The sequence below is a fragment of the Scomber scombrus genome, chromosome 8 (assembly GCF_963691925.1).
Source record: "Scomber scombrus chromosome 8, fScoSco1.1, whole genome shotgun sequence".
NCBI lineage: Eukaryota > Metazoa > Chordata > Actinopteri > Scombriformes > Scombridae > Scomber > Scomber scombrus.
Window position 1 is genome coordinate 9,376,355 of NC_084977.1, and position 27,460 is coordinate 9,403,814.

Sequence of the window (27,460 nt, forward strand, 5' to 3'; positions counted from 1 at the left end):
CGCCAACAGGGTGAGCGGGCCAATTGTAAGAAACTGTAGTTCAAGGTTTACATTCTCAAAGTGAATAGACAAGCAGATATTTTGTTAACATTTGTTGGTAATCAAAATAGCACCATCCAGCATACATCGTGCACAACAGAATAAAATGAAATAGAAAAACAGAAAAACACTAAGATAGTAGAATAGAAAAGGTAATTATGCGTTGTGCAATAGTATATGATGAATTATTCTAAATATAAATAAATAAATAAAATGAGTATATTATTATTATGTACACATTGGTGCAACTGCGCATGCAAGATTAAAAAAAAGACAAAGTTGTATCCTGCACATATGTGTGATTCCGACTGCATGTGTGTTTGAATGAAGCGTACCCTAACTCAACCTATTTGCAGTTGTGAGCATCGTTTCATTCCCGCCCAGAGAAGTTTGACTGAGACCGCCGGGCAGCCCAGGTCACAAAACAAGCCGACAGCTCTCGGGTCAACAGTTACAGAGCTAACGACGCAGGAGCTAAAAGCTAACCTGAAATGGCGACGGCAATATACTTGGAACATTACCTTGACAGTGAGTATCCAGGGAATATACTGTAGTGGTACTAACATTTTAAACATCTGATATGTGTTTGAGGGTTAGTTTGACTGTACCGAAGACTTTTTCGCTTGGCGGACAACTGACAGGTAGCAGGGCACTAGCTGGCTAGCTGGCGTTAACTGATTAGCATCGCGATATAGCGTTCCCTGGAGTAAAGTGGGACAAATGCTCCGTGCGCGCAGCAGAAATTACTCCGAGGCTGCTGTCAATGCCCTAGTGCCACACATTAAACAGTTACAGTTAGCGGCTTGTGTTCCTTTAGTGTTCCTTGACAGTGTTACAGTTAATAACTAGCAGCTAGGAAACAAGCAACTTGCAGCGTTTATTTATATTAGGTTTTTGAAAGTGTCATGACCATACTGGGCGGTGTAAAACTTGTGAATTGTGTTCATTTGATCCACATTTGTGTTTGCGTTAGAAAATCAGACAGCATGCATTTGCAACCTGTTGCTAACCGCGTGTAACCGTTTAGGCGCCGGGGCGCGGTGTTTGAAGTGCGTCACGTAATGGGTGCACGGAGCTGTGACACTTACAGAGGAGGCACAGTTTGTTTCCGTTATCAATGGTGCCTATAATATTTACCATGATATAATATCATATCCAACGTCTGCACAGCGTCTCAAAGCATGGCTGATCATGGACACACACACACATCTACAACATGCTTGTTAAGTGTCAGTGGTATGAAAGAAATGACTTACCTTATGTTGCATACAAATGAATTTCAAACTGATATAAATATGATATTTAACTGAAGTTTACATTTCCTGCGCGTGAATTAATGTGTATTGTATTGTTTATTGATGTTTAATCATTTCAATTCATTTTTAAATTGACCCCCCTTAGCCTTGGTTTGCAAAAACCCTGTATTACATTTTTTGTTGTTGTTTTTTAAAGTCTTTGGCCACAAGCTTACATAGACCTTACATATCATATAGAAATGACATTAGTTCTTTCTGAAAACCATTGCACAACATCCAGCAGACAAGGAGCTACAAAGGCATTTACTTGTACATATTGAGGAAATGTTCAATTAACAGTTTGTTTCTGAGCAATCATGTAGTAAGAATAGTGATCTAAAAGAGGTTCAGAAGCTCTATAGAGGAGCAGTATTGGGGGGTAAATTCTTTCACTTGGCACTGTGAAGGACATTTTTACACTAAATTGTTATTTAATGAAATGTTATAAGGGATGATACAGTCAAGCCTGCAGTTGTTGAACATGGCTTGAATTTCAACCAAGTATGCTACAAAAATTAACTGAAAAATAAGTGTTATGATTGAAAGTCTCCTCCTTCATGTCCGTCTTGTCCACAGGTATTGAGAATCTACCATGTGAGCTACAGAGAAATTTTACTTTGATGCGGGACCTGGACAACAGGACTGAAGGTAATAATTTAGTCTTGTGAAGTTATCATTAGTGCTGCATGAATATGAATCCCTTACATACCCATAGTTTACCAGCACAGATGTTTTCACTTAGTTTACATGATTACACCTCTCAGGTCAGTTGGGGCAACCTACACTATTAAACTGTCCACTCAGTGTTAACCTGAGCAGAGATCTAATAGACCCTTTTCACTGACAGACATTGTGACTTGCAATGGCGACATTAATTGATAATGACAGCTCATTTAAATTATGTCTGAAAAATTCCCTAAATGTAATGCAGTCATTTTCAGCACTGTAATCATGTTGTTGTGCAGAAAAGAAAGGTGAGATTGACAAACTGGCTGAAGAGTACATACTGAATGTGAAGAACCTGGCCTCAGAACAAAGAGTGGAGCACCTGCAGAAGATCCAAAATGCCTACAGCAAGTGCAAAGAGTTCAGCGATGACAAAGTCCAGCTTGCAATGCAGACCTACGAAATGGTCAGTCCGAACAACTGTTATCTCATCACAACTGTACAATAGACGGAAATGGCTGCTTTTGTTGTATATGTGATAGCAGGCTGAAGTGTTAGATGTAATGGTGGTTGATTTGAGGGCTGAAGCAAAGATCATAATAGGCATTTTAAGTAATGCTTTCTTGTAATTAATCCCTTTTCTTAGTATTTTCAGTTTGAAAATGGAAGCACACAGTCAGGTTCTAATCTTCATGAAACTCTTTCCCTGCAGGTGGACAAGCATATCCGCAGACTGGATGCAGATCTGGCACGGTTTGAGAATGAGCTGAAGGAGAAACTGGAAGTGAGCGGCTATGAAAGTACAGATGGAAGAGCATTGAAAAGTAAGTCGGGTAACTGAACGGCCTTCGTCAAGGAACAATATAGATCTTATCAATGCGCATGTGTAAATGAGAGTATTTTCCACAGAGGGCGATTCTCGGGGGCTGAGAGAAAAGCGTGGATCCAGAGCACGTGTGAGGAAAGGTTCTGATGAAGATTCTCCAAGAAAGAAAAAGATGAAAAACAGGTAACTTTCACTAGATGATGACTTTCAGAGTCTGAGCTACATGTTCATCAGACCTGAAAATCTATTAGTCACACAGCCGGCGTTTCATAACCTTGTAGATATCACCTCATTGTAATCACATTTGATTCTAATCATGCTCTCTGTTCCATGTTGGACTTTCAGCCCAGACTTGAGTGAAGCCCTCCTGCCTATGCAGCCATCAGACGTTTTGGACATGCCAGTAGATCCCAACGAGCCTACATACTGCCTGTGCCATCAGGTGTCATACGGAGAGATGATTGGATGTGATAACCCAGATGTAGGTTTTCATAACTTTTTTATTTTTATTTTGCTAAATTAAGTTTGACAAATTTATTTCATGTCAGAATCTGCTGACTGCCTTTTTTTAACACTGACATCCTTTTTCATCCCTTTCAGTGTCCGATTGAGTGGTTTCACTTTGCTTGTGTTGATCTTGCCACTAAGCCCAAAGGAAAATGGTAAGAGTCTTTAAGTAGTGAAAGGATGTTAACTTATGTGTTGTTTGCTTGTGAATTCATGCAGAAAATGAATGCTTGTCCTCTGTGTCTAAACATCTTTGTTTTTCTCCTCTCTCTCAAATCTCTCAGGTTTTGTCCGAGATGCACCCAAGACAAGAAGAAAAAATGAGATTTATTGTTTTTAGAAATACTTATAACTAATAATGTATGTATTTCGGTGTAGTTTAATAGTGTAATATATATATTTCAGCTCCTATTACTCTCCATAGAGATGGTGGGTCACACAGCTTTTTTAAAGGCCTAATCCGGATTTGGAGTATAGCTACACTTGTGGCACATCATCGCTGTTTTATTGGCTTCACTGTTTGTGTCATTGTTTTTAAGACAGCTGTCTTTGTCCAGTAGCTTTAAAATAATCATATCACCTATATGTTATTAGTGTACTCTGGGTAAATTTGTCTGGGCAGTGAAGTTGACGTTACACAAATGATCACCCATCAGAAAATCATATATTGTATATCTAATGTATGTCAGTAACATACTCAAAGATCCCGGATTGTGGCTTTAGTATACTTGAAACTTCAATTTTATAAAGAACTATTTTTTAAACAAATTGAAAGCCTGCTGAGAATTTACAGTTTTAAACACCTAAATCCTTACCAAAAATTGTGGCGGTAAAAGGAATTGTGTGTCAGATTTTCCGTTACCTACCTCCTTAGAGAACACATCAGCACTGCATCAATGACTGCAATTGATACCCATGTAAAAAATTAGTTTTGATTAGCTTAAGCCAAACAAGCAAAGTAATGTAAATTGTCTGATTCTCACGAAAACCTGTGACATTTTTGAATGTATTGTGGTACTAATGGTCAGTCAGTCAGTGTCTCTGAATGAGGTTTTTAAGCACTTTGAATGAAATTTTCCCCTAATGAGGTTTGATACTGCAGGCGTGGTTTTATGATCAAGTTAATCTCACTTAAAACTTTGCCATAGTACATTACATCAAACCATATGGAAATATATATATTTTGTATATGAAACAATATTTTGTGGACACGGTTTTCCCAAAGATATATTTGTTGTATTGATTACTTATTGGTGAACGCTCAAATTTTATTTAATAGGATTTTAGCATCTTTCATATTCAACTGTGAATATTACTCATGTAGGTATAAGCCACAAATAAAAGAGCCAAAGTCTTTGTATTTTGTAAATTCAGTATTTTATAACAAATAAATATTCACTATTATCCGTGCATTATTCCTTTCATTGCAGTGTGAAGTGGAAAATATAGTGTGTGTGTGTTTCAGAACAAATCCCTGTGCATGAACACCTACATGGTTTAAATGACTACAGGGTATTGCTGACAAATGGGTAGAAAACACTGATGTCTTTCAACTGGTGGTACTTCTGTTCATCTTCTACATTAAGCACTGTAGTCAACATCAGCATCTCTTTAATAGAAAATCCGAAGATCTTATGGTTTGTTATCTACAATCTCAATTTGAAAGGACCGAAGAACAGAACTTTAAAATCCATCATCGGACTCTTCATCCCAGCTGCACTTTTCTTTGGTGTGGAAATCCATCTCCAGGTCGTAAACAAAGTCAGGATCATCTTTGCATCTCTGGTTCCTCTCAAACAGTCTGTCCATTTGGCCTTTCTTACGAGCCAGTTCATCATCGTCCAGTTTGTTCAGGTCCTGGTCAGGGTCCAGCTGGAATGAGGCCAGGCTATGCTGCAGGCTGAAGCCCTGCATGTGATCTCGCAGGATGATATGAAGTCTCTCAAGCTGGCTCTGGGACACACCTTCCAAGTAGTCTCTGTGCCGAGGATGGTTCTTCAGCCTTTCCGCAGCTGTGCTGTAATCTGGAGAGTAAAGAAAGCAGACACGTTGGCATCAAGGACTCAAACTGCTCTGTGGAAGCAAAAATTACCTGCTGCTGAGTCAAAGATTAGCTGAAGCATCCTTACAGTTAATACCTTCCATATTAATTTACAATACATCAGATTGCCACAAACTAATTGCTTTACAGTTATTCTGGGGCCCCTAAGGATCTGGAGCACAGTGGCAGTGATAATCCAACCTCAAAAGACTAGCATTCAGTAAATAGTTAAAACTGAGTCCCAATATAATATTTAGGTGACAGGGTGATTTAATGAACCATGACTGTATACTGTAAAAGAGAATTTGTGGTGATGATGAGAGATGACTATTTTAGGAGCCAACGTCTGCAGAGGACCATTGGAAATCTATTTTTTAATAAGAAGGGGAGAAAATAATGGGCCCTGAATTTGTAATTACTATTGATACCTTCACACTTTTTACATGGACTGGAAGGTTTCTATGATTGTGTAAAATAAAAGTACATATGAGTCACCTTACCAGAACATTTGGAGAAGTTTCGCACAGGTATTATTCTTTTCCGCACCTTGTTGGTGTCCTTGTGTTGATAAATGAGGACGATGGCTGGAGGGCTGAACTGCACTCCGCACCGCTTCGCCTCGAAACGCATCTTCTGTTTATATCAGCAAACCCAGTTTAAACAGGTTTCCACTTAGCGCTCAGCAGTAACACACAAAAGCATATTAAAAATAACCATTCATGTCTTATACGGACATCAGAAAGAGGAGTATGAAATAAGAAATTCACACACAGTTGATGAGATGTTACCCGAGTGTTTACCGACTGTTGCTGACGGACCCTTTCGTCTTCACGGAAGCCTGCCTACATTTTAATCAAGCCATTTTTTGCCTAGGATGGCAAAGTCATGACCCGCCCTATTCTGCCTTTTATTGGCTAATACTCGTTACCTTCGTTGTTTATATTGGTTGGGTTTGGGTAAGAATATCAGGATAAGCCAATCAGAGACGCAGTAGGGCGGACCATGACTTCACCATCCTAGGAAAAATTGGTTTACGACGTTAATTAGTTCTTTAAGTCCGCTGCCGATGTTATCTGCTAACTTTCAGAATAGCTGATTTTATTAACACTTGGCTGTTATAATTATTATATAATGACACAATCCTGTATGCTATTATAATTACAAAAACTACCTGCTGTTGTAATGGTTTATATTATTATCTTGCACTAAAGTCTTACATTTGACAGTCTTTTTTACTGTCCTGTTTTACAGTCTATATTGTCTCAGCGCTACAGTCTGCAAATTGTTCAAGTTTATGTCCTTACGTTTTATGTTGTGTATTGTATGTGTTGCACTGTCTGACTGTTTAACTGTTGCACTTCAGGCTCCTGGAAAACGTTATTTCAGCACAAATTTATACTTATGCACTTAATACTCTTTTTAGACTGGCATCACCGCAGCTACCCTAGAACTACAAAAGGGTCCTTCGAGACACTCTTCCGCAAACAATTCAAAGGAGAGCAGCAGATATTCTTCACCATATAAAGAGAAAAAACAGGCTTTAAAAGGCTGATTTAAAGTCACTTTACCCCTTTGATGTATCTTGTACTGTTTTCTGTGTTGGCCTGTTTACTGACATGTCATTGTTTGGTCGAAAAGGGTAAGGGATACTTTTAAACTTCCGAGCTGAAATAATAATACTCAGTATAATAACATAGAAATGATAATCACTTTTGTGTCATCGATTTCTTGAACTTTGCAAAGTTTCTGCAAAAAGGACGTGTCTATTATCTTACTACTAAGCATAAAGAAAGAAGAGTGACAGGAAGGATTCAGTTTAGAAGTAAATGTGAAACAGCACATCATCTTGGGTGGATATTAAATTGTGGCTTTGCTGTTTAGCCAAAGAATGCATCTAATGACAGAAATGAATGCACACATCCAGCGTCTTTATATTTGGTCATTAGTCATGTATGTGCTTTTGTGCTCTTGTCTAGTCTTGTGGTCTTGACCGTTGCATCTAACTCATTTTGCAGGCGAGGAGAATGAGAACCACTGTGGTTTCCTGAACCAGGGGCGTGAAACTACATCAGTGTCCGTAGAGATCAGCAACAAAGGTTTTCACAGGTATAGACTGTGTGTTTTCTTAAGTGGCAGAATAAACATCTTCAAGGCTAGTGGATGAGTATCGTGAGTAATGACTTCTGTGTTATATGTTTCAGGGATGTGGTAACCACTGTGGAGCTCAGCCCTGATGGGCTCAGTGGTGTCACAGTTTTGCTGGTTCACAGATGGCCTAGTGGTGTCTACGTTGATCCATACCAGCTTGCATCCCTGAGAGATCACAGTGATTGGCAGGTAAGATTTATTTACAACACTCTTCTAACTGCTTATGTAACAAACAACTGAGCAGAAACATCATACAATGTTTTTGTCAGGATAAATGTGTCAAACCACAATGATGTGTACTATGTATTCATATATTAACCGGACTGTTTATGCATTTATCTCTGTTAGATATTACTAGATTCAGCCATTGACCTAGAGGTGCCTGCTCACAAGACTTCAGGATTTGTCACCTATGTGTATCCCACCCTCAATGATCAAACTGCCGGATTGATAAAAGTATCAATTCCAATACACGGCCGCTATCACGAGCCCTCATTTGTCGGGGAAACTTTCACATCTGTTCAAATAGAACCTCCAGAGCTGCTGCTGCGGACAGAAAAATGTAAGTCTGTATTCTAGTAGTCATGTACTGGTATGTCTCCCATCTCAGAAACAAGTAACCAGAAATGTATATTACATAACTCCAAAGTTTCCTGCTGCCAAACCAACCTTTTTACTCCTTCACAACATGCTGTGACTTTAGGATCCAATTCTGAAAACAGTAAAGGGAAGTTAAAATACCTGATTATCCTTCTGATTAAGATTTACTTTAAAAGATAAATGAAAATACAAATCCTTCTAGTTACATTTCAAAGAATACCTTGTCTAAATAGCTTCATTCAAGGCTACTTAACAACTGAAATGGATCATTGTTCCTACAGTATGGAGTGTTTTAAGCTCAGCTATAGTGCTATATGTGTTGGCACATTTGATTGTTTTTTCCTCCAAATCTTTGAATTTATATTATAAGGAACACACAACTCTAAAGGATAATATGATCACCTGATGTCATGATTGAAGGGTTATTAATAGCGATTAAACTGATCCTACTGTGTGTAGCTTTTTTGATTTTTATATCTTAATCCTTTATATCTTAATATCATTATTCATGTTTTTATCTTCTGTCTATGAAAAAATGTAGCTGACGGAACCAGGAAATGACTGTTTACGATAATCTAAACCTCTGTCCTCCTTTCAGGTACACAGCTGAACGACTTTAAGCCTCATACAGTCGTGGACGCCCCCTGTGCTGCTGACAATTCAAGCACATGTCGTTGGGTTAAAATCCAGCATCAGCAGGTGGTTTTCTAGAATTTACATCAAAATCTTACATGGAGAAAGTATAACTTTTGTTGATATTAATTCTGTTTTTCTTTTTCCCTTTTCACTTAAAAAAATATCTTCTATCCTGTAGGGGAGCAGCCATGTGAGTTTACAGTTACCGGTTGGCGACGGGTATTTGGTAACGCCTGTATGTGGGGGAACTCTTCTAGTCACAATTATCTGCTGTGCTGCACTTTCCAAATTCATGTGGAAACATCAAATCGTTTAAAACAGTGATGGTCAGTCTGAGATGTTAAGTTTAAAACTGTATTCAATTCAACAGAATCCAGATAACTCAGGTAGTGTGCTTCTTGGGACCAGCTACGGTTAAGCAAACATTTGTTTTAGTTACTACTTTCTTTTGTACAACATTGACCATTCATATAGTCCTGACTCTGAAGTCAGAATAAAGCCCAGAACATACTGGAAGATAGTTTATTTACTTAGTGTGACGCACTTAACTCAAGAGCGTCTCCTGTCACCACCTTTCACAATGTTAGGAAATCCTTTATCCCAACGGCAAACAATGTTTTACACTCCATTACATATAATAAAATGCAAAAATATGCTGTGTTTACTTGTTCTGTTATGTGTGCTCTGTGGTGATTTTTGTCTTGATGAGCCAAGGACATGTTCCATCTTGTATTAACAATGAAATGTTCCTCTATTTGGTCTGACTTCTGCCAAAAAGATAGGAAAGTATAACTACAGGGTCATAAAACTGCATATCACCACAGATACAGCTGGTAAGAAATTACTGAAGTAATGATACTCTGCCCCATGGTACTTCCTTTATAAAATACTTTATTTTGAGACACTGCATTCAAAAGTTGCTCATTGGGTATGTAAATAAAACTGCTGGAAATGTAATGTGTATAGCAGGTGATGCTAACAATGATAGTATCTGATGACATTTTTCGTAGTGGAAGTTTGCCCAAATCTACAAGAAAGTCATATATCATTGTCAGCTACAGAGCATGAATGATATGGAATATATATATCACAGTCATTGAACCTTCTTTAACTTGTTCAGTGTATTGGTAAAAATTCCTGGGCAGCTACATGTTGTTCAAACCCACAAAACCGTACTTTAAATTTGAGTGTTCCCACAGACAAGTTCCAAGACACCTTGAATATTTCCATTTTATGGAATAGTGCAGCCTAAAAAATAAAGAGTCAAGAGTGTGAATAAGCATGAACATCATATAGCTTTATTACAGAGCTGGATCAAGCTGGTATAGAATATGTATTAATGACACTTTCTGACAATAACAGTAACACGATTTTTCCAACCATAAAGCTATCTAACGAGGAAATGACAGGAAACTGGATGTTAAGGGGTTACAACACCCATAACATACTTTTCATGGTTGCCAAATCACCTGTTAAATTGTCTAGTTCAGTGTTTCTCAAGGGGGGGTTTAGCTGTCCTAGAGGGGGTTCCAGAGACTCCCCAGCAAAAATGTTCACTATAATTTCATCCACAAATGAAATAATGACATAACGTATGACTGTTTGGTCATGGGTTTCTTACACTACCTGTAATAAAAAATCTAAAAGCAAAAATATTATCAGATGGAGGACTCTGGACAAAATCTTATCAGGTGATCTAATTTGTGTCAGTTTAGGCATCTGACATCCATGGTTATGGGTGACATGAAAAAAGTTTAAGAACCACTGGTTACATTGATGTCACATTGATGAGGATGCTATTAAGATGGACAAGATCTTCCAGTGGGCAGTCTCTATTTCAGAGATTACACTGTGAGAAATCTGACATATACTGCTAACATTTAGATAATACAATTGTGTATTATTCATAATCTGGAAATGACCACTTTATGTTGATTGGCCATGAACATGATTATTAATCCCATCAGTTTGCTGTGTGAGCACCTCAGCAGGGCCTTGGTTTCACACTAACAGCCTCCATCTGATTAAAAACGTAAATCTGATCAATCAGCAGTCTCCTCTTCATAGACTATAAATGTTGAACTACATTACCTAACATGCTTTTCGACTGAACTAACTTCCAGTTCTGAAGTTTCAGCATCTTTTTTCCACGAAGATCAGAAACGTGTAATCCCAGCTCGGAGTGTTGTCAGTGAAGCTCTGCAGACTGGACTGTAATTTCTGGACACGGATAATAGACAACCTCACACACCATTCATCTGAAACATTGATTGAATAGGCTTGGGCTGGGTCGTGTAGTTCCGCTTCCCCCTCGCCATAGCGGAATTACCCAAGGGCCGAGCAGATAGAAGAAAAGTTGCACTGTAAATAGTTGTAGTCACATTTTTTAAACTAAGTTATTCGTACGCGCTGCGTACCCATCAAGGCCCCATGTTTCAGAGGAAGTACTTTTAACGGGTTTACCGACGTTTTCCAAACCGTGGAGGAGGATCAATCCCAGCTGTGTTCAAGTTGAACTGGTGTGTGAGTGTCCGGTGCGTCGTCTTCGCTAAGTTAGCCTGCAATAAATCTGCTTTCTGCTGGATAGTTTGCTGCTTTGCAAACCTCCGTACTGCTGTCTAAACCACCTCTTGGCACAGTCCATGTATCGGGTGTAAACCTTTTACCCTGGGTGTCAGACTAGTTAGTTGTAGCTGAGCGCTTATACCGCAGAACTGCAAACGTAAGTGTAGCTTGTCGTGCTAACGTTAGCCTGCTAGCCGCCCCTGTTGTTACCTTTTTTGAAGGGCATTTTTTAATAGGCATGAGGGCAGAAACACCGTTATATGGGATAATGTGAGCTATAAATCGAAATGGGGATATTTTTTAATCCATACAATAAGCACTAAAGTGTCAGCTTTTCATTCTTGAATCAAGTGCGCCGGGAGTAAGTTGGCGTAACTTGCATTATCCGTTATTGACTGGTCTCTGCTGGTGTTCAGAGACACAAAAGAGACACTCCACAGCTAGCTGGAAATGCTCTCAACGCTTTTCAGACTTGTACCACAGTTTCAGAGGGGACAGTTGGCCAAAATAAGCTTTGTTTAGCCTTCCCCTTAGCTTGAAATGTTGTAGTCCCTGCTCTCTGCCCCCTCATTAGTCACACATTAACATATGATTTGTTGTTATGCTTCAGTTGAGTCACCTTCTTTATCACTCTGTGGGTGGTATCTGAATAATAAGTGGTGCTACTTTGCAATTATTGATTATTGAGTTTTCTTCTCAGTACTATAATAACTGAGAAGAGTTCAGATTGTATGCAGTGTTTTCTCTGCACCACACTTTTGTATATCCCCCCCAATATAATATACGCTTCTGTGCTGCAGTAGTTTTTTAATGTAGGAGAAGGAAGTTCCTGATTATTTATGACTGCATCTTGCTGTGTTTGTTGTCTTAACATAGTGTGTTTATGGTCATGCTAATGTCTCATTCCCTTCCAGGTACTTTCTCTTCTGCCATCAATTTCTGAACATCCTCCTGTAATGCATGAGCACACCCGTGCCTCCTGCTGATGTGAGCGCGGTCTCCCTCACCTCTCTGTTTGTCACCCTCTCCATCCTCACCTGCCGTGCTCCCCTACCCTGTCAGACACCCTGTGAGGTTCGCAACGACTTAGAGCAATGTGTGATAACGGAGACCCTGAGGATAAACCCCCAGCCCCCCCGGTCAGGATGAGCAGTACCATCTTTAGTACCGGCTCTGGCAAAGATTCGCTCTCAGCCAACCACAGCTCCAAACCGCTGCCTTCTGTCCCTGAGGAGAGGAAACCTCGCAACAAGATCATCTCAATCTTCTCTGGGGCTGAAAAAGGTGAGATGGAGAGTTCAAGGATACAAATGTCTAAGTTCGCCTTCTTGAGGATACAAAGCAAATTAAGTTGTGTATGAGTGTAATCATGTGTCATTTCAACAAGGTTTTGGTTTCTTTCAGGTGGTAGAAAGAAAGACCGAGATAAAGAGCGACCGGAGATCTCACCGCCTTCAGATTTTGAACACACCATACATGTCGGGTTCGATGCTGTCACAGGGGAGTTCACTGTGAGTTTTTGCATGTTTTTTTTTTTTTTTCCACTAAACCTTCACTGATAAACACTTGACTACTGACCAAAACACATGGTTACATTTGACCTCAGTCTGTATTATCTTCACATTTTGACACCATCTTTGTTGTCCACCTGCCGTGCACAGGGTATGCCAGAGCAATGGGCTCGACTACTCCAGACCTCAAACATCACCAAGTCAGAGCAGAAGAAAAACCCGCAGGCTGTGCTCGATGTCCTTAAGTTCTACGACTCCACAGGCAACGGTCGTCAGAAGTACCTCAGCTTCTCATCTTCTGGTAAAGATTTATATTTGTTTGGGAAACTACAAGTTTATTTGAACTGAAAAATGAATTGAAAAATTCATTTTTTTCATTCCAGTGGATGAAGTGGGTCTTGTTGCTTGTTTGCCTGTGGGTAAATTACTTGCAAATGGAAAACAAACAGGAACGTATCGGTTTTCCTAAAGAGAAACCTCTTTGCCCTTAAATAAGACACTTTCAGATCACATAAAAAGTAGTCATAAAACATATTTATTTTTTTCATTCACAGAAAAAGATGCATTCACTCCAGGGCCACAGTCTGTAAGTATTTCAGTACTGATGAAAAGCACATACTATTTTTCAGTTTTGTCATATAAAGTGCACCAACCCTTTCTTTCGCTTTTAATTAGCCTGTCAAAAAAGGCACTGAACCCTCATCTCCAATTATCAAAGACATCGATGATGATGACGATGATGAAACTCCTCCTCCTGTTGTGGCACCAAGACCAGAACACACAAAGAGTGTAAGTTCCCTGTCTTGTGTAAGCTTGAAAGCTTAATGATGGTCTTTTTTGGATTTCTTCTGCAACCTTCTTTTTTTTTCTCTTCATATTTCCCTTTCTTATATGTTGCTCTCCAGATTTTATTTTTTATTTGATTGTCTTTGGTTATTGTTTCTGTGTGTTGTGCAGGTGTATACTCGCTCTGTTATCGACCCTATCCCTGCTCCGAGCACGTGTCCAGACGGAGATGCAGCCTCCAAGGCTGCAGACAGACAGAAAAAGAAGGGCAAGATGTCAGATGAGGAGATCATGGACAAACTGAGTAAACCTCATTTATATGACAGATATATTATCGCAACAACACAGCATATTAAATCAATTCTTTCTCACATGTGACTATTCTCTCATTTACAGGAACTATAGTTAGTATTGGAGATCCTAAGAAGAAGTACACCAGATATGAAAAAATTGGCCAGGGGTGAGTGCTGAAGCATCAGTTAATAATAACAATGATAACAGCAATAATAATAATGATAATAGTAATAAGGCCTTAATTTTCTCAACAAAATCTGGGACATTTTTGTTTCAATATTACATTTTTAAACTCCTTAAGTCCGACCACAATTTACTCACACCTAGATAATATTGACTTTACTTAATATTCATCATCATATCCTAACTTTTCAGTCTTGTAAAGCTGAATATGTTCTGGTTTAACAGTTGACGACTAGCTTCGTGAGACTGATTTAAGTCAGGTTTAGTGAAACCAGATAGTTCAACAAAACCTTGGCAGTACTGAGTAGACTTTGAGTCTTCCTAGTGAAAGTTGGGTTGAGTCAGTAACACACCAAGCCTTGTGTAATACTTCATACAGTACACTGAGTGGGCTTTTTGTAGTAAATTTTTCATCTCTCTCTCACAGTGCCTCAGGAACAGTATTCACCGCCATTGATGTTGCCACAGGACAGGAGGTAAATAGTGATTAAGGGATGAATGAGGAGATGTGGAGACTATTATAAGACTAACCACAGACACAGCAGGATAAAGTAGACATACATAAGGACAGAAAAAAACTTAATTGACAAACCTTTTACAGAGCTATTTAAAAAAAATCTTAAGGTTAGTTTGATGTTTCAGCATCTGCATGGGACAGATTTAAATGTTTAAGGTATATAATAAAAACTAAACAATCAACATATTGTAGTTTATAGTAAGCATTAACACAACACCTGAAGAAATGCAGCTGGAAGTGCTTTATTTTAAAACAAGGGATCAGAGAAAGCAGACAACTTTAACAAAAGTAAAATTGTATAACACACACGCCAGCAGTTATAGTTAAGAGAAATTTAAATTGTAAACATGGTACTTTACAGCACTTAATCAGTACTGTTTTTCTACAGGTCGCCATTAAACAGATCAACCTACAAAAGCAGCCAAAGAAGGAGCTGATCATCAATGAGATTCTAGTGATGAAGGAATTGAAGAACCCCAACATTGTCAACTTTTTAGACAGGTAAGACTGAAAATAAACTTGCACCGTCACAGCTTCTGTAAAATTACGATTATAATAAATTATAGTAGTGGTCATGAGCGCTTTGATGGATTAGATAAATATAATGTTTGGACCATTATGTGACAGTGTATTTCTGTTTGTATGTCAGTTTCCTGATGGGCGAGGAGCTGTTTGTGGTGATGGAGTATCTGGCCGGTGGCTCACTGACAGACGTGGTAACAGAGACCTGTATGGACGAGGCCCAGATAGCTGCTGTTTGCCGAGAGGTACACTGCACTCTTTGCAAACAAGCTCATATGAAAGAAATCAAAGTGAAACAAAAACTGAACTCTAAATAACTCACTCCCCTGTGTCACCTCTCCCGTTCCGGCAGTGTTTACAAGCTTTGGAATTCCTTCATGCGAACCAAGTCATCCACAGAGACATTAAAAGTGACAATGTGTTACTGGGGATGGATGGATCTGTCAAGCTTAGTAAGTTCTGCACTGTTGTCATCACTCTTTTGCTTGATTGTAATGCCTTTTCATTGTAACCAAGTAATTACTCTTCTCTTCTCTTCTCTCCTCTATTCTACCCTTCTCTCCAACAGCCGATTTTGGCTTCTGTGCCCAGATAACTCCAGAGCAGAGCAAACGCAGCACCATGGTCGGCACGCCATACTGGATGGCTCCTGAGGTGGTGACCAGAAAGGCTTATGGGCCTAAAGTAGACATTTGGTCACTGGGCATTATGGCCATTGAGATGGTTGAAGGAGAGCCCCCCTACCTGAACGAGAACCCACTACGAGTGAGTGAAGAGCATTTTCTATCTTCTTGGTTTAATGAGATTTAGTATAGCATGGGGAAGTGTGTCTGTCCTTTTTATTTAATACTTACTTACATAGTGTTTATTTCCAAAACTTTGATACAAACTCTCCCAGTTAAATCATCTGTGAGAACATTTAGGTTCACATAAAGGTAAAGTGTAACGTAGGGGTGAAACAATTTTAAAATATCTCAAAAACTTAGTGTATATGAAAGAATATCATAAAGTGCATGAGGGTTTGTCCTGCTCTCCACATGCACTAACAACAACATTCAAGGCATAAACCAGGCATGTCACAGTTGTTAGTTGAAGACGTCAAGAAACACATTTCAGTCCAGTTTCTTTAACTGAATCACTTTCTGTCACCTCTGTGGTTTCTTTATGGTCTTGTTGTGCATGACTACTATTGTGTTCTGTTGTGAAGTCTATTGAATCATGCTGCTTTTTGCGGCCTTAGTGAACATTAATCTCCTCCCATTCATTTTATATTAAACACACTGCTCTACATCAAATCACATTGCATGTTAAAAACGTTGCCTCTTTCATATGAACACACTTAAATCTGGTTTAGAAAATTCTTATCCAACAGTCAATTACCTATTAATCACCTATGTTGGTTGTGAGGATTACTTATCTGTCATTAAAAGTTATATCATAGGAAAGGATTTGGATCATTTTACCAGTTTGACTTGATTCATCTGCTGCAACTGAGTTATTTCCTGAAATTAGATTTCACAACTCTCTATCTTCCTTTCTCTCGTCTCTTTCTCCTTGGCAGGCATTATACCTGATTGCCACTAACGGCACCCCTGAGCTTCAAAACCCAGAAAAGCTGTCTCCAGTCTTCAGAGATTTCCTCAACCGTTGTCTGGAAATGGACGTAGAGAAGAGAGGCGGAGGGAAAGAGCTGTTGCAGGTTAATAACTTCTCCTGTTATTGGCTTTCTTTTTTTTTCCTTTTTTTTTAATTGAATGGTTCAGTGTTTTAATTACATTTGCTTTGTAGTTGATTCAATCATTTCCTCCTTTCCCCCTCCTTCTCTTGTCTCTGCTGATCTTTGTCGTCATGTGCAGCATCCGTTCCTGAAGCTGGCGAAGCCCCTCTCCAGTCTCACACCTCTCATCCTGGCAGCCAAGGAGGCCATGAAGGGCAATCGTTAGCTGATGAAACTAGTGACCCTGCCTTCCCATGCTGTGCACAGATATGTGCCAACCATTTAGATTTTGTGCCAGACAATAGGCTGAGAGTGATTCGCCACTCTTGATGCACCAGCCTTATAAGCCCTGACAAACCTCACTGTGAAGAAGACCAAAAATATAGAGCACAACCCCACCGCTGTCCATATGAACTCTACTCTCACTCAGACGTCAGAAGACAAGTCAAACTAAAGTGCTTAGTTTCAGGGTCAGGCGTAGTTATTTTGTAAACAGATCTCCTGGTGACAAGTTAGGGCTAGGCTTGTATTTAACTTGGAATGAAGAAGATGCCTAGTTCTGTTTAGTTTTTTAATCAACTGCCTTAAACAAATGCAAAATGTTGCCTAATGTATTGTTGATTGTGTCAGTGTTTCTTTTCCCATGATTTTTACTACCTTTGTAATTTACCTTTTCAGCTTGTCAGTGTCTTAGTTATTTTGATACTTGAATTTCATATGTGTTCCCCTTTCTTGTTATATAATGGGTCTCATTCAACGAACACTTTCATCGACTCGTGTTTTTATGGACATTTATCCGACCGGTTTTATAGGAAACATTTCAGTGCATTCGTCATCATGAGCATGTGTTTGTGATCGTGTCAATGACTTTCTTTGATTGTCACACCCTACAGACCCCCCCCCCCCCCCCCCCCCCCCGTATCATTAGTCTCCTGATACCAGAGGTGCACCTTACAGGCAAAATAAAAATGTTAGATTGACAGGGTTTCTACTTTCTTCTCTATTGTTGTTATTAAAAATGAGTATTGTATGTTGAACTCTGTCCTTTGTGTTCTTCTGGACTTAACAAATGCGCTTTCCCATGTGTATATTGTGTACTTAATTAGTTGTTTGTTTTTAAAAACTGGCCATATCATACTGGCTAGTTATTGAAGGCTGGTAAAGACAATTTGTTGACTGTTTTTATTTTTCTGGACGACTAACAACCTTGTCTGCACACACAAATAAATGCAACTTTTTCTTGCTTTTGTGATTTGGGTGTGAAAGTGATTGGTGTGCAGTAATATCCTCTTTGAAGTCACAGAGAAGGAAACTAAGGACAGTTAATAACTTTTTATTATTTATTATAGACTGCATGTTTCCAGAGTTTGTTTATTTTACAATAACTGGATCCTCAGTCATGCAGATCCAAATTCCGTCTGTGACAGCGCTCCAGGTGGCTTTATTTTGAAGTGTTGACAGTCACGTGTGAGTTGGTTTGCGCTTTTATTCTGAAGCGTTGCCCCGGAAGTGGAACAGTTCTCGTGAGAGTGGTCATTTTAATCCAAACCATGATCTTTCCACAACCCTAACCAGGCATGTTTTTGCGCCAATACACAACCAGACATTAATGACAGCGTCTTCACTTCACAAAAATATTATTTTGTACAACACGCACAATTAAGAAATAATTTGTATAAATCCCGCGAGAGTTTGGCAAATCAAGGATAACCATGCAGTCAGGAGACTATCAGAGAGACTAGAAAACAATAACTGTGACTTTTTCAAAGCTTTGTGTGAAATGGCAGGGCAATTAAAAGACAAAGAAGCTTACCAGCGACTGAACTATCTGTACCAGGTAAGAAATGAAACGTTTATTGTAAGTTAATCGCTATTTTAGATGCCAGCGACGTGGCTAACCTGCTCACTAACCACCTAGCTAACCAAGTATTTAATGATTTTACTCCACCTGTTGTATCTCTTCACAGGCTGCACATTGTGTTTTATCCCAAAACCCGGAAAATGTAGAGTTGGCTCGTTTCTACTGCTTCACCCAGAAGACCATAGCAAGACGTTTAGTTCTTAGACAGTAAGTAAAGTCTGTCTCAAAGTCGTTTGTTGGGCTGGTGGTGAAGTATTTTTATGTAGAGCAGTATGTCTTGTTGTGTTTTTTTATATTTTCATTGCTGCAGAGGGTCTCATAAAAAATAAATGTAGCTAATCAAACCTATTTGGTAACATCTATTTATTTTTTTAGGGGGGGGGGGGGAGATCACAATTGATTTGATAGTTTTCTTCATACCAACATCCACCATCCAACCAGTGAAGGTTACTGTTGAGTTATTTGACTCTGTGGTTAAAGTGTGTGTGTGTCTACATTTTTCTTATTGTTTACAAATCCCATGAAAAGTTTTTTGTTGACTGTAACCTTTGGAGTTCTGCTGAAATACTCTCTATGTGCACCAAATTCGTATTAATCCACAGCTGAAAATAGTCTGTTTCAGTTAGGTTTGATTAAAAACTATTGTACCCAGCTGTTTTACAAAATGACTGAGAATCATTGACAGACAAAACCCAGACTGGACTGATCCTCCTGTAGTTCTGTTGCTGTGTGGGTCTGTCAACAAAACACCAAGGATAGTGCCTACCTTATGATCCTGCTCAAGAAATGTTTGCAAATAGGGGATTGTAAAACCGAGGCCTGTGAGCTCAACTTTTATTAAAATTGAAACTACATATTTTAACCAGGAACAAGGAGGCTTGGGGCTAAGTGTCAAATGCAGGGTAGAAAAAGTACTTGTAAAATACTGAGAGGCGGTCTAACACATTTGTTGCTATATAGAATAACACCAGTCCTTTCCTTTATGTCTCATCTATCTATGCATAGTTTTCAACAACTGTTTATTGTTCATTTTATTGCAGGGACCCATCAGTGAAAAGAACATTATGCAAGAAGTGCTGCTCATTGCTCATCCCCGGTGTAACTGCTACAACAAGACAAAGAAGTAAGTCAATTTGCTATTTACATTCCCAAGTTATTTTGGTTTAGATACTGAATGTAATTAGATTATTAATGCTCAAAATGTTGTTGTTGTTTTTTTTAAAGAAAGAAATTCAGAGACATATATTATCTGTTTAAATCCCTAACCTGACTTTTTTTGACTTTGTGTCTTAGGAAAAAATAGAAAGACTCGCTTCACTGTGGTGAAGTGTCTCCTTTGTGGGCAGAGCAAGACATTATTGAATAACCCAGATTATTGTCTGTGGGTAGACCGACCCGAGGCCCAGCTACAGCAACAAAAGCAGCCAGGTAACCTCAACTCAACACTACATACCAATATTGACAAGGTTTCCATACACATACTGTGACTTACTAAACAACAAACAACCTCCACTGAAGAAACAATATATGTAGTGTTAAAGAACTATTAAACTGGCTGTACAATGCACATTTTTCATTACCTCCTATTGTTAAACAACTCTGTACTAACCATTATTATTTATTCTCATCCACAGATCGAGGCCCCTCTGTTAAAAATCAGCCGAAAGACTCAGATCCTGATAAGTCTGCATCTTCTACACCCAGTACGAGTACTGCTGGGACATAACCGCATTTCTCCTCTCCTGAGTGTCAAATACTGGATCCATTTTTTTCTTCTTTCTTTTGGGTACATTATGTGTAGCTTTGTTATATATTTCATAAATTGAAGCAACTAGTCTGATTTAGTTTGTTTTTGGCTTCTCTGAGATCATTTTTTATCTGCAGCTTGTATTGCTGTTCATCAAAATGTGTTGTTCTTGGTGCTGCCACCATGTGGCATTGTACACCTGGTGGTTTTTAAAGTGGTGGCCCTAAAGAAAAACGGATTGAGATTCAGTCTTTATTTTATTGAAAACAGCTGACAAGAATGGAACAAGTAAAATACTTTTTTTCTTTTTCTTCCAAAGATCTTTTTTTTTCTGTACAGGCTTGAATCACTGAAAGTAAATATCAAATTTTACCACTGGCCATTTGTTGTCGAGTACTTTCCTAAAGGGTTGGTTTATAAAACAGAGAGAGGCAATTTCTTTCACATTTTCTTCTTTTCTCCTTTGTCCCCCTTTGGCACTCTGAAACGCGTCTTCTGAAAATATAGAAGGTTCCTGGCAAAGATCCTTGGAATATGGCCCATGTACAAGATAAGAGCCAGCATCATGCCTAGAAAAAATACATAAACCTTCACTGTAACCAGAGTGTTCATGTATGCATAAAACTGACATGTAAATTTATTTTTAATATACTTTACCTGTGATAGGGCCCAGCCAGTAGACCACTGCATATTCTTTTAAGGTAAATCCAGGACAGTGGAAGGTGAGGCCGTAGGCTAAGGATGGATTCACGTAAGCGGAGGTGTAGCCACTGGCTGGAAAATGGAAAGCAAAGTTCATGTTAGTTATTAAATAACATTTTTGTAGAAAATATCCACAAGGCAAATAATTGAAGAATAGTGAAAAGTACCTATTTGCATGGCAACAAGAGAGACATATGGTTCAACACATTGTTGAAATTATGGGATCCTCTGGGGGTTTGTGAAGAAGCAGTAGATGAAGATGCCAAGAGTCCAAGAAACTCATAATTGAATATGTAAAAAAAGTGTTATGAGTAATGTGTGATCTCTTCAAGTAGTGAATGTAGGTGTGTACTTTAGAAAAAGCGTATAATTAAGTACAACCGTGACCATGATTGTGAAAGAGAACTGACAATGAAATACTATTCACTGAAATAGTGAATAGTATTTCCCAATGAGCAGACATCTCATAGTGTTCTTTAGCTGAATTCATAATCAGATGCATGACTGAGTTATTGATTAATGGAAGTGTGTGGACTAGGGAGTGGAACAAAAGGCAAAATTCTCAGTGCAGTTTGCATTAAGGTGCACAGACACTGATCTCACTGAGCCATAACAGAGAGAGAAGTGTGTTTGCTGCATTGCTGTTCCAGTATTGTTGTTTTTAATGTGTTTCATTTGCAAATGTTTTTCATTCCAAAACCTTTCAGAAACTGTTCTGCACTGAATTCACTAATCAATAGTTTCTTTGTTAAAGTTGATTTTCAACCTTTTTTTAATTTTTTTTACTGAGCATAAAAAGGGGCCAGTTTCACATTAAACTTACCTATCTGAGACAGGAATGTGAGGAGGACAGCGATCAGGGGCACCCGGATCAGAGCAGATCTGCGTCTCACGCTTAGGTGGACGAGGTGAAAGATGAGCGCACAGACACACTCAGTGAAAAAACCCTGCAGCAAAGAGACCAGCAGTGATGAGCTGCACTGTCTTGCCATCAGGTTTTTGATCATGTGCATGTCTGTCAGCTCCAGGCCCCAGTAGAATGCAGCTGCAAGGAGGGCCAGGTGGGCCCCAAGAAACTGGGCTGCAACAGCGAGGAGAGTGGGCAGGGTGGTGGCCTCCAGCTGCAGGAACTTCAGCAGAACCAGGTTGGGATTCCCTGATGCACCACCACAGATGATGCCGTGGGTCAGCAGCAGCACAAACAGTATGGTCACAGTCACATCAGGACCCAAGCCCCCAGCCCACTGACCCACCTCCACAATGGTCTGCACCTCCAGCCAGCATCCCACCAGCATGAAAGAGGAGGCAAACTCTAACATGAAGCTAAACCGTGGCCATTTTCTAAGCAGTGCTCGGAACGAGGCTGCAAAAATCACACACGCCAGGAAGTATCCGAGAGATGCGTTCAGTCCAGACATGGCTCAGAGCAGATGTTCTCAGCGGTTTCTTTTCAGAAGGGAAATGAATGAGGGTTTTAGTTGAAGCCTGGGCTTTCTGTTTGACAACGTGGCACATATCTTATCAGACACGTCAGGTTTTTATCCCACAAACACCTGCCAAAATACACATGGACCCTTGCAAGGTCAGGTCAGACAACTGGCCCTCATCTTGTGGTCTGTATGTATAATTAGATCACAGATATGCTTTGGTTAAAGCACTTTGGGTAATGCATATATTTTTAAGGAACTAGAAGAATAAATGGTTGATTAATACTATTGAATGACCCCACATACCCCTGCTGGATTCACAAATTTGCAGTTGGTAGTTTAGTTTCACCAGGTGAACTGTTGAAAAAGATTGTTTTTGGAATATGTACCAATTACTAAATCATAATGAGAAAGACAAAACTGAGGCCTAATGTCTGAGACTTGTGTCCACCAGTTGAAATCAGTGTCAAGGATATACTGTATGGTATATGTAAGAATTATATTTTTATGGTAAGGGCAGGTTTTTGTAGTGACCATCATCTTTTGCACACTACTTTGATATTTTAAGGTTTTATTGAGAATAAAATGAAGATTTAAATTCTCACATAAAGACCTATACTGTGTGTGGCTGCTGTCAATCAATTAGAAAATGAAAAGTCTTGACAAAATGATTTGCGTAATGTAGGTTAGTTTCAAAAAGGTCACTGTTCTTTTTTTTCATTAAAATGGAGACTTAATGTAAACTATTGATTATTTAGGACTTTTTAGGGGAAAAGTGTAATTAAACTCCACAACCAACACATAGAAAATATAAAAAATATAAAGATTGCTCTCTTTTTCAAGTACATTTTATTTGTTTCATAGGAGAGAATAAGAGGAATTTTCTCCAAAGAGAGTTCTTATTTGTTTTTTTCTTCATCTCCTCCACCTGATGTCTCCATCATGCCATTGTCTTCATCCACTTTTCTTCCTTTTCATAATGGGTCTTCTGGGTGGTATTCATTAAGTGCAGGACCCAGGACTTTTTCTCCTCCATCTTTCAGTCTCCTGGTCCTTTTGTGCCTGGGACAGAGGGGCCATTATCCTCTCTGCTTGGCCAGGCTTGTCTTAAGGTTCTTCTTCCTCGGAATGTTGGATATTTTGGAGATCTTTCAGTCTTCTCTTAGTTGACATTTCAACCTCAGGAATTTATTTTTGGAGTGGAAATTTGTGAGCTGTAGGGCCACCTTTTCTCATCTGAGTTTGGTAAACCACTCATCCTTCTCACCCATGAGCTGCTGTAACTTGAGCTAAGTGAGAACAGTAATGTCTGGGTGCTGCTGATGGAAGTCCAGCCTGAAACCTGATACCCTGACCTTTCACAACCTCTGGGCCTTTAGGTGCGGTCTGAAAGATGTGGAAGCAGGGCCATGACCTCTCAACGAGAGCATCCTGAAACTGTGTCTAGAGTGACCTTGACCTCCACCTACTGAACAATTTCTAGCTGCCATTTTGGCTAATTTTAGCAGGGGATGATTTATTTTGATCAAGCTGCTGTCAGTGAACTGTATAACCCACCTCTGAAACCTATCAAGTTTGGTTATATCAAAAGCAAGGATACTCTAATGCTGTATGTAGACTTACTATATAGTCTTTTTGAATAGGTTGAGAAAGGTAAATAAACTCTGCCTTAAGAGCAATGCTACTACTGACTTAAATGCTATATATACTGTATGTAACATGCAGTATTTAACAACAGGGTAAACAATTGTTTTGCCTGTAACACAGCTATGTACCACTGCTGAAATTGCAACCTTAACATATGTTAGATAATATATGAAAAATTCATCATATTACATTATAAATAGATCTACTGTATATAAATCTGTGTAGGTCCGCATCAGGGTCTTGGGTCTATTAATTGAAACCTGACTGATAATTAATGTCGCTGCTTCAGTTTCAGTATATCATGTTCGCTGGCTTTCAATCACACTATCATGGGCTGTTGGGTCACCTGAGTAGAACGGGACCAGGTGTTAATTTTATTATTAACACCTGTGGTTTTTCCCCCCAATAAAATCACTCAGGATTACATTTCTAAAAATCTTATGAGACTTTTTATCCCCTTTATAAGGAAAAATGCATTTAAAAATCTAACTTAAATCAAAACCTGGTTCCAGTGAATTAAAAATGTTAATGGACTGTAATTGTCTCCTATGATCAGATTAATGTGATGGTTGTTAATAAATGTGAGCCAAATTCAAGGGACTTTACTCAAACCTTTGGTATATAGTCTATCTTTGATTCAGCCTGTTAAAGATAACCCCCTTAAATGTACTCATGCCTATCACCATCATACCATTTGTTACAACAAATTAGAAATGCACAGTTGATATTTACCATCATTTTAGCATTATTTCTGACTTCAATAAAACAAGTGGGGCAAACTAACAGTTGCTTAGTGTTACATTACCATAAGTCTTTTTTACCAACTTGATTTTACCACAAAGTAGCTAGCAAGCAATGTACCATCCATGAATGCTAAAAACAGCCGATCTAAAAAGTCTAAGGAACTGTGATCAAATATTTGTATTAATACTGACTCATGGTCTGTTTGCTAGTAACATGGGTGAGTCAGGTACTCAAGAAATGTATACAATTTATATTCTGACAAAAAAAGAGTTTTTTAGCACTAAAAGAGATTGTCCAAAATGTTTTGTAACAAAAATAATGTAGGAAAGTCTCTAATATACTTTTATGCTTGTAGGCAATTGTCAGAGGGACAGAAAGCTTTTTGGCAGCATGCTGCAGCTGGCTTGGCATGTGTTTAGTTCAATGAAGACCAGATTCATAGAGTGAACACACTCTTGTTAAAGTTTTTGGATACCACCCCTCCACCAAGAGCCATACAAGACAGTGTGAAACATATTTAAGATGTCCTGCAACCAGAGGTATTTTTTTCTCATGGAAACATAATTTTATAGAAATGTGGGCGAGTATGTTTGTCAATGATAGGCATGTTTAATTGTGTTCCTTGGAGACTTTATTGGTAAAAATTATTTAAGCAATGACAAGGTTATATTATCCACTATCTTTTCTACTGTGTTCCTCTTACTTCATTTTTATAACCGGCCACACGTCATTCACTGGCTGCACAAAGCAATAATTTAGTATAAGCCGGGGACTCAGTATGACAAGAGGTGAGATCAAGGCACAGTCGCTGATGATAAACAGTATAGCTGTGAAACAATCAGTAAAGATCTCAGTGACAGTTCTGTTTTATCGTTTACATGCTTCTTGTGGCCTGTATGAATGTTCTCAGTGAGATACTTGGCTTGGACTTGATGAGGAATTTGGATGAGGAAACCAAGCAACAGCTGCAAGAGAAAGCCAACAAAATGAAGTCTGCAGTGGAGATGAGACTTCATAAAGAGACTGAGTCATTATTGTCCCTGCCCAGCGCTGCGCAAAATAACATCAGTCTTCCTTCCCCCTCACTTTCCTCTCATCTCATCCCAAGGCTGCCCAAACATCAGGAGCTGCAGTATGTGAAGCAGCTTTTCCTACTTCAACCTTCCATCCTCTACGTAGATCACCAGGAACTCGTCAGAGCAGACTACTGCTTGGAAAAAATGGACCTGCAAATGGACTCTCGGACTCCCTTTCCCACACTTGCCCCCCCACCCCCTTTTGATTTAATGTTGTCTAAATCATTAACACACAGGAAGATGGAAACAACTTACACCCCACACACACATATAAATATGAATATGCATATGCATATCCATATAAACATACCGATACATATACATATACAAATACAAAAAGCAGCAAGTGAGTGGGTGGGTGGGGGTGGGGTGTCTGATAGATACTCAGATGGATCTACTTGTCGCATTGAAGAGTCCTACTTTGGGTGTATTCATTTTAAACTGGTTTCACATGTTAGTGTTCTATTGTTTTTGAGCTGTGCAGCAGAAGATAAGTGGATCATTATGGTGCCTACATTAGTGATGAAGCTATTTGGATATTTGAACAATAGTGATGCCAATATTTTCACAGCATTGCCCACACAGTTTTTGCATCCTTAACAGGACAAACTTTACAGTACATTGATTCAGTTGAACTGTAGGCTCAAAAATATTTGGCATATGAGACTGGTGACTGGTAAGAGGTATCGTTACTTTTTTACACTCAGGTAAGATGCGCTAAAAGAGTGAGAAGAATGATGAGCGTGCAAATAACAGCAGTCTGTTTCATATTCACTTTATACCACTTGTACCACCAAGTCTGTAAATATAAATGTGAAAACAACGTGAAGCCTAGTCATTTTTCTGAAATGTATAAAGTTCATAAAGTAGCTTACATGTTACTAAGCTTATGTTTATACAATGATGCTTCAATGTGTTTACGCAATTAAGTGTATAAAACACAATTTCACTCTTACAATAATAACACGTATTGGTAAAGAGTGTATTTTAGTTTTTTTATTTAAAAACGGGCAAATCATAACGTCCTTGTCAGAAGTAATTTCATAAAATGAGTGAAAAACAGAAGGTATTCATCTTTCTACCTTCCGTCCTAAAACAGACTAATAGCTGCCGACCTGTTGTGAAATGTCTCTTTCGTAGTTGACTGTCTTCCATCGGCCGTCAGACTGTCAGTGAGGTGCCACTACCTAGCAGTGCCCTGTAGGAGGATCCTGAAAGGATAGTGGATCACCAAAAAAAGATGCGAAGCAGAAAATAAAGAAAAGTGGGCGTTTTATAACCATACGAACCAATCATAACAGCGAGCGTTCCTTAACAATGGGCGTTCCTTTGCCTTCCAGCCAATCATATCAATGCATTGGAACGCCTCCGCCGCGGCTGCAAATCGCCGACGTCACCTCGAA

The 27,460-nt window shown here is 39.0% G+C and overlaps 6 protein-coding genes across 6 annotated transcripts; 4 read left to right on the forward strand and 2 right to left on the reverse strand.

Annotated features, from left to right (window-relative positions):
- Positions 1 to 476: 476 nt before the first annotated feature.
- On the forward strand, positions 477 to 4,704 carry ing5a (inhibitor of growth family, member 5a). The gene is made up of 8 exons (XM_062424671.1): positions 477 to 567; positions 1,911 to 1,982; positions 2,300 to 2,466; positions 2,713 to 2,824; positions 2,910 to 3,009; positions 3,172 to 3,307; positions 3,427 to 3,488; positions 3,618 to 4,704. The coding sequence occupies exons 1-8, from the start codon at positions 531 to 533 to the stop codon at positions 3,655 to 3,657; spliced, it is 726 nt and encodes a 241-aa protein (XP_062280655.1). The 5' UTR covers positions 477 to 530; the 3' UTR covers positions 3,658 to 4,704.
- A 195-nt stretch (positions 4,705 to 4,899) lies between these two features.
- Positions 4,900 to 6,168, reverse strand: cep19 (centrosomal protein 19). The gene is made up of 2 exons (XM_062424672.1): positions 5,875 to 6,168; positions 4,900 to 5,357 (listed from the first exon to the last, which is right to left on the reverse strand). The coding sequence occupies exons 1-2, from the start codon at positions 6,002 to 6,004 to the stop codon at positions 5,017 to 5,019; spliced, it is 471 nt and encodes a 156-aa protein (XP_062280656.1). The 5' UTR covers positions 6,005 to 6,168; the 3' UTR covers positions 4,900 to 5,016.
- A 683-nt stretch (positions 6,169 to 6,851) lies between these two features.
- Positions 6,852 to 9,395, forward strand: pigx (phosphatidylinositol glycan anchor biosynthesis, class X). The gene is made up of 6 exons (XM_062424673.1): positions 6,852 to 7,013; positions 7,390 to 7,480; positions 7,576 to 7,711; positions 7,871 to 8,084; positions 8,721 to 8,821; positions 8,937 to 9,395. The coding sequence occupies exons 1-6, from the start codon at positions 6,950 to 6,952 to the stop codon at positions 9,072 to 9,074; spliced, it is 744 nt and encodes a 247-aa protein (XP_062280657.1). The 5' UTR covers positions 6,852 to 6,949; the 3' UTR covers positions 9,075 to 9,395.
- Positions 9,396 to 11,016: 1,621 nt separating this feature from the next.
- pak2b (p21 protein (Cdc42/Rac)-activated kinase 2b) lies at positions 11,017 to 18,076 on the forward strand. The gene is made up of 15 exons (XM_062424674.1): positions 11,017 to 11,277; positions 12,238 to 12,607; positions 12,728 to 12,834; positions 12,985 to 13,135; positions 13,389 to 13,420; positions 13,510 to 13,623; positions 13,792 to 13,924; positions 14,017 to 14,080; positions 14,525 to 14,573; positions 15,003 to 15,115; positions 15,264 to 15,381; positions 15,489 to 15,588; positions 15,705 to 15,901; positions 16,698 to 16,835; positions 16,993 to 18,076. The coding sequence occupies exons 2-15, from the start codon at positions 12,418 to 12,420 to the stop codon at positions 17,077 to 17,079; spliced, it is 1,593 nt and encodes a 530-aa protein (XP_062280658.1). The 5' UTR covers positions 11,017 to 11,277; positions 12,238 to 12,417; the 3' UTR covers positions 17,080 to 18,076.
- A 415-nt stretch (positions 18,077 to 18,491) lies between these two features.
- Positions 18,492 to 20,559, forward strand: rpp21 (ribonuclease P 21 subunit). The gene is made up of 5 exons (XM_062424676.1): positions 18,492 to 18,690; positions 18,821 to 18,921; positions 19,755 to 19,837; positions 20,008 to 20,142; positions 20,349 to 20,559. The coding sequence occupies exons 1-5, from the start codon at positions 18,634 to 18,636 to the stop codon at positions 20,438 to 20,440; spliced, it is 468 nt and encodes a 155-aa protein (XP_062280660.1). The 5' UTR covers positions 18,492 to 18,633; the 3' UTR covers positions 20,441 to 20,559.
- Positions 20,560 to 20,699: 140 nt separating this feature from the next.
- Positions 20,700 to 22,682, reverse strand: aqp12 (aquaporin 12). The gene is made up of 3 exons (XM_062424675.1): positions 21,987 to 22,682; positions 21,119 to 21,235; positions 20,700 to 21,030 (listed from the first exon to the last, which is right to left on the reverse strand). The coding sequence occupies exons 1-3, from the start codon at positions 22,579 to 22,581 to the stop codon at positions 20,903 to 20,905; spliced, it is 840 nt and encodes a 279-aa protein (XP_062280659.1). The 5' UTR covers positions 22,582 to 22,682; the 3' UTR covers positions 20,700 to 20,902.
- Between the last annotated feature and the right edge of the window lie 4,778 nt (positions 22,683 to 27,460).